The 6,242-nt window shown below is 40.6% G+C and overlaps 1 protein-coding gene and 1 long non-coding RNA gene across 2 annotated transcripts; one reads left to right on the top strand and one right to left on the bottom strand.

Annotated features, from left to right (window-relative positions):
• The first annotated feature begins 4,160 nt into the window (after positions 1-4,160).
• On the top strand, positions 4,161-4,853 carry LOC108381945 (uncharacterized). Its single transcript, XR_001849656.1, has 2 exons — positions 4,161-4,332; positions 4,386-4,853. It is a non-coding gene; the product is annotated as an uncharacterized LOC108381945 (long non-coding RNA).
• Positions 4,313-5,228, bottom strand: LOC108381944 (THAP domain-containing protein 2-like). The gene is made up of 3 exons (XM_017638341.1): positions 4,858-5,228; positions 4,618-4,792; positions 4,313-4,544 (listed from the first exon to the last, which is right to left on the bottom strand). The coding sequence occupies exons 1-3, from the start codon at positions 5,051-5,053 to the stop codon at positions 4,526-4,528; spliced, it is 390 nt and encodes a 129-aa protein (XP_017493830.1). The 5' UTR covers positions 5,054-5,228; the 3' UTR covers positions 4,313-4,525.
• Positions 5,229-6,242: the final 1,014 nt, after the last annotated feature.

Below are 6,242 nucleotides of genomic sequence, written 5' to 3'. Positions count from 1 at the left end.
TATATGGCTCTGTGGTGGACTCGCATTTCAAGGAAGGCACAGCATGGGTTAAGGTGTCGTTCGAGCTGAGGTAAACGGAATTAGTGTTATGCAAGACCTAGCCTTACAAAAGAAGAGTATACCCTTATGCTGCGTAGCATTGCTGAAGAAGCAAACGGGAAATCCCCGCTAATTATCGCCGGTGACTTCAATGCGTGGGCAACAGAATGGGGTAGCAGAAAAACAAATAAAAGAGGCGAGCTGCTGCTTGAAACTTTTGCCCAACTCGGCGTATCAATAGTAAACAGCGGGTACACATACACCTTCCGCAAAATCGGAACTGGGTCAATTATTGACATAACGCTGGCGAGTGACTCCTTGGCCCAAAAAATTAATTGGAGAGTTAGTGAGGAGTATACCCACAGCGACCATCAGGCAATAATAATGGATATAACTACGAGGCGACCCAAACAGATGCCAAATCTGACAGGTCCAAAATGGATAGACAGTATGTTAGATGGAGAGGTCCTAGCCTGCATGATGGAAGAGTTCCAACACAAAGCTGGCTCGGTAGAGAGCGAGGTTGACCACCTGGTTCGTAACCTCGCATGCGCCTGTGATGCTGCTATGCCTCGAAGAGTGGTGAGGAAACAAAATTCCCCATGCTATTGGTGGAATAACGATATAAAAAATACTTAGACGTCAGTGTCTGAGTGCTAGACGCAGAATGCAGCGTAGCAGAGGGAGGCCAGACTTCAACGAAAACCTACAATCTCTAAGAACGGCGAGGAAGAGCTTAAAAAAACGCCATAAAAGTAAGCAAACGTGAAAGCTTTAAGAAAATATGCGAAGAAGCGGATGTAAAAACGTGGGGCACGGCCTATAGAGTAGTAATGGCAAAAACTAAGGCAAGAAAGCACCGAGTATCACGTGCCCAGAAAGGCTGCGCGATATAATAACGACTCTATTTCCACAAAGGGAAGAAGTCGTACCAAACTGTACACGATACGAAATTGTTGATGTCCCAGTTATTACGGGAGTCCGCATGCAAGAAGATCCAAGACGGAAAAGTCCCTGGGCCAAACGGAATACCCAACAAAGCTTTAAAAGCTGCAATTAAAATGAGGCCAGATTTATTTGTAAATGTGTTTCAGACTTGTCTTAATGAGGGCATTTTCCCGAAAAGATGGAAGGTCCAAAACCTAGTCCTAATACCAAAGTGAAATAAGCAATCTGGGGAACCCTCGTCCTATCGGCCCATATGCCTATTGGACACAATGGGAAAAATCCTCGAAAAAATTATTTGCAACAGGCTTACATCGATCGCAAAAGAGAGACGCACACCAGTTTGGCTTCAGCAAATCTCGTTCAACAATAGATGCTGTTAAATCAGTGGTTGACATAGCCAAAGAGGCCATCGAAGGGAAAAGGTGGCATGGAGGCAAAAAGGAATACTGTGCTGTTATAAAGCTAGATGTGTAAAACGCATTTAACACTGCGAGCTGGCAGCACATAATGGAAACCCTAATCAAAATGGAGGCCCCGAATTACATTATCAGAATAATTAGGTGCTATCTCTTCGAACGGGAACTAAAATACCGGAGCGACAGAGGAATAGAGGCGTACAGTGTTTCCGCGGAGGTACCCCAAGGATCCGCTCTCGGGCCTCTCCTGTGGAACTTAATGTACGACGAGGTTCTATGCATCGATTTGCCTCCTCGGGCAAAAATAATAGGATTCGCAGACGACATAGCCGTAGTAATAGTAGCGAAGCATATACAGGATATTGAAAGGAAAGCCAGCGAAGCAATAAAGAGAGTGAAGGCATGGCTATCATCAAGATATCTAGAACTCGCTGATCACAAAACAGAGGCAGTACTGATAAGTAGCAGAAAGGCCATAGAGACAATAAGACTCAGTGTTGGATCAGAAACTATAATATCAAAGGCCGCAATCAATTATTTGGGGGTAATGATTGATCGCCGTTTAAACTTTAAGGTCCACCTGGAGTGTGCAGCAAAGAAAGCATCGAATTTACAGGCATGCTTATCTATAATGATGCCAAATATCGGCGGTCCCAAACATAGTATAAGGGTATTGCTTAGTAGAGTGGTCAGCTCAGTCTTACTCTACGGTGCTCCAATTTGGGCTGAAGCAATGAGCCTAAAATATCATGCGAAGATACTCACATCTGTGTATCGCCTAAGCGCACTAAGGACTATTTGTGGATTCCGAACCATATCTGACGAAGCATCCTTCGTAATTGCTGGACTGATTCCCGTAGATATCCTGGCAAACGAGATGCAAAGAGTGTATAAGCGGGTATCTGCGGGGAGTACCGTTTAAACCGAAAAGAAGTTATAGAGCAGGAAAGATGTCGCTCTATGGAGATCTGGCAAAAGCGTTGGGATGAATCGGAAAAGGGTAGGTGGACTCATAAGCTTATTCCATGCATTAAAAACTGGCTGGAAAGAGCTTACGGAGATTTAAACTACTACTTGACACAGTTTCTCTCGGGACATGGCCCCTACCGAGTACTAAAAAGATTTGGGCATGGAGATTCCCTACACTGTCCGACTTGCACAGGCCTTGCTGAAAACGCGGAACACATAGTATTCTTTTGCCATCGCTATGCCCCTGAAACCCGAAATATACTAAAGGGTAGCAACATTGTAGACTACATGTTAAAATCAGCAGAGAACTGGCATAAAATGTGCGCACATATCTCTGGAATTCTTAAAGATCTAAGGCGATCTGAACAAGCTAGAACCAGTTAAATAACGTAGCGAGCCTGCTGGCCAACCAGCCCCGTGAGGTAATACCTTAAATGGCAGTGCCGCGGGGAGAGTGGTTAGTGGAGAGGTTTTAGTACGCAGGTGTAGCTGTGAGGCTGCAAGTCGTGCATACTAACTACTATGCCGGTATAGTAGTACTCATGAGAGTTCCCTCTTCACGGGCGTCATCCCAGAAAAAAAAAGAAAAATAAAAGATATATGTATTTATGTTTGTGCACACAGGTCACTTGGTAACAGCGTTGCCGTTTTGATACAATTGTACCATTTTTGATACTTTTTTCCCTAAATTTTAAGATTTGATACTTTTTTGTTCACAAATCCTGCATTTTGATACTTTTGGCTGGCAGAAATTAATTTTTGAAAACTATGAATAATGTTGCTAGTTTGAGGGCAAATAATTTTGTTCTTGTCTCAAAATTGTATGTGTAGATACATATTTATAAGTTTGAATTGGTAAAATAGAAATTGAAAAATACTGTATTAAGCTGAAATTAGTCAAGAACGTAAACCTACCGGTACGTAAACCCGAGTCAGCTGACACGATCTATCTTACCAAAGCGCCATGTAAATGAAAACTCAACACCGCAGAATTTTTCTGTAGTTGTAGCCCGTAGCGCAGAAATCTGCGGAATTTAGATTTTTCCGTGTCAGCTGATTTCTCCTTCTTTAGATGGTTGCCACTTCGTCAGTTTTGCAGATGGTAAAAAAGTTATAAGTTCCTATTCGAAATATGTTTAAAATATTTGAAATTTACTATTAAATAAGGTTTTTGTTGAAAACTAAGTAATTTATATTTAGTTACAATCTATTATAGCACGAAAAATTGTGGTTGAAAGGGTAAGTTTATGAAAAGGCATTGAAGAGTGGCAACAGTGTAGTAAGCAACACTGAGGGCTCCAGTAATCGACAAAATTCTGCGTATACAGACTGCGTTTAAATATACGTTCTGCGTTCTCGACTAATTTCAGCTTTAGTTTGTGCAAAGAACGTAAATCTATAAGAATAGACAACACGTTATAATTGTAGCGAGTGTGAACATCAGGAGCGTGCCTTCTCTTTTGCCCAAATACGTTTTTTGATTGGATGAAAAGAGAAGGCACGCTCCTGATGTTCACACTCGCTACAATTATAACGTGTTGTCTATTCTTATAGATTTACATTCATTGGTTTTTGTTAAAAATTAATAACCTTATTGTCTGTAAATATTTTAATTGTACCTTGTCATAAGCAGATGAGTTCGTTTTCGCCGTAGTTATGTTTTACTGAGCGAAATTTTTGGGCGAAAGTTGCCGCCGTCCTCGCACTACTGTGCGAAAATTCGCCGTTCGTCGGTATTGTGTTTCAACGGTAACACCCAAGAATGATAGAATACAAAGTTTGCGCCGATAGGGGTGCAAAAATTTTTCGTTCTGCGCATCTACGTCATAATATAAAAGTTGTTGTTGGCGATCTGTCAAATCGCATACAATTTCGACGAAAAAAAGTAAATATAGCATAAAATTTAGTTGAGAGTCTAAAATAAAACAATCTGGTGGCAATTTATTGAATCGAGAAGACGGTAAATTTATTTTGTGTTTCTTTTACATTATTTATATTATTATTTTATTTCAGGTAGTGGGTAGGGCGTTCAAATAAAAATTGCATTCTGTGGCCGCCGTTGCGCTGGCAAATGGAACGAGTAAGATTTCCAAATGAAATTGAAGCCACAGCAAATAGTGCATAGCTCCAAGGCTTGGAAACAAATATAGAAGCTATACGATGCCAGAAAGACTACAGAGAATCGAAGAGGAAATACAATGCCAACATAAAATTAAACTGCCAAGGCATAAACAAGAATTTTTACCTGAAACTGTGACGCCTGCCCACAGCATCAAATAAGGATATCGTTCCAATGAAACCCAATATTAACGACGTATTTTGACGACGATGAACTCTTTGCGAACGCTCCGGGTTTTCATCACCGGGCTTGTAAATTGATGGCACGGAGCCTCGTTTCAACAATCTTCTTTTTGCATAACCTTAGAAATGTTTTAAACACTTTCATTAATATAAACACAATAAACGAAATAAATAAACATCCTACCCATTTCGAACTGCAGACTATTTTCAAAATCTTCACTTGCAAAGTGATGCATGCAAATATAGCAAGTTTTAAATTGGAAATCCTTGCTTTGCCGGCAGAACTGGATCCACTTTTTCCTAAGTTCTGGATCTGAAGGAAAAGTAAACAAACTGCACTCTGCCGCCGTTTTTCCACATTTCGCAACTGCGCACTTCATTTTACAACGTTTTTATTTTATAACTTTAACAAAAATATCACAAATCAATACGTTTTCCTCGCAAACCAATACGCTTCCCACCAAAAATTTTATATTATGACGTCAACACTCGAACAGCTGATTTGTAAACAAGAGTAACGGACCTGCGCAAAGCGCAATCTCTTTATTCTATCATTCTTGGGTAACACCGACCTACGAGCGCACGCGCCGAGAAGCCAGCGGCAAGCAAACGAGGACTTCATTAGCTCTGCCCTCGCGAGGGCGTCGACGCGAACGAGGCACTCATTTGTTGTAGCAGACGAGTAAATGAGCGAGGCAAATGAGGCAAGCACAGCAGGCAAATGGGTTGTTTGGTCAGCAAAAATTTATGGGACAAAAATTGCATCAACTAAGAATTTCGAGTAAAGGATTGTATATACACATGCAGATATGTATATATATATATATATCCACAAATGTATGTATTTATTTGTGTATGTATAGATATGCTCTCATGGACAGAAGAATAGATGCGTGCTATTTTGGCTAGTTTTATCTACTAGGTAGGTACATACATATGTGCATACTTATCTATGTAAATACATGGTGAAATGAACTGAAGGTGGCGCATTCCCGAAACCGCTACTTTGGTTTTGCCGACTTTGACATTTATGGCAATACGTAAACAAACTTTTTGTTTAGAAACAAGTGCAAACGTATTGCAAACGTATTGTGCACTTTCAAGCGAAAAATCGAAGTAATTCGCGCGTTCTGAAGTAAAAAACGTTTTATTTGTAATAAAAACTTTATAAAAATGTCGTGTCGTGTGTTGAATTGCAGCAGCCGTAGGGTTAAAGCCCCCAAATGCAGTTTTTTTTGTTTCTCCGCGACGACGCCTTGGCCAGAAAGTGGGTAGAGTTCTGCCGGCAAGTGAAGCCATACAATTTAGACACCAGCGTAATATGCATGAAGCACTTTACGGACCACTTTTAAACTCGACATGTTAAGTTGAAAGCGTTGAAATACCACAATTTACAAATTAAAATCGAAGGTAAGCAAGCATCGACCACTTTCTGCAGGAAACCACGCGCTGCGACAAGATATTATCACTTTTTTGGCACCTGCAATACAAACCCAAAAATGATAAATAGTTAATCAATATGACCTATTCTTTTTAACACATTTCAAGAGTGGTTGTATATTTTTTGTT

This window comes from Rhagoletis zephyria, unplaced genomic scaffold (genome assembly GCF_001687245.7).
Source record: "Rhagoletis zephyria isolate East Lansing unplaced genomic scaffold, Rhagoletis_zephyria_1.1 Rzeph_scaffold_24478, whole genome shotgun sequence".
Classification (NCBI taxonomy): Eukaryota; Metazoa; Arthropoda; class Insecta; order Diptera; family Tephritidae; genus Rhagoletis; species Rhagoletis zephyria.
This window is presented reverse-complemented; position numbering and strand designations above follow the sequence as displayed.

What these genes read in the sequence shown, in the direction of transcription:
- LOC108381944 (XM_017638341.1), bottom strand. Translation starts at nt 5,053, where the DNA reads ATGAAGTGCGCAGTTGCGAAATGTGGAAAAACGGCGGCAGAGTGCAGT. An exon ending in TAGTCTGCAGTTCGAAATGG is followed by an intron (nt 4,793 to 4,857) that starts GTAGGATGTTTA and finishes AACATTTCTAAG; the next exon opens with GTTATGCAAAAAGAAGATTG.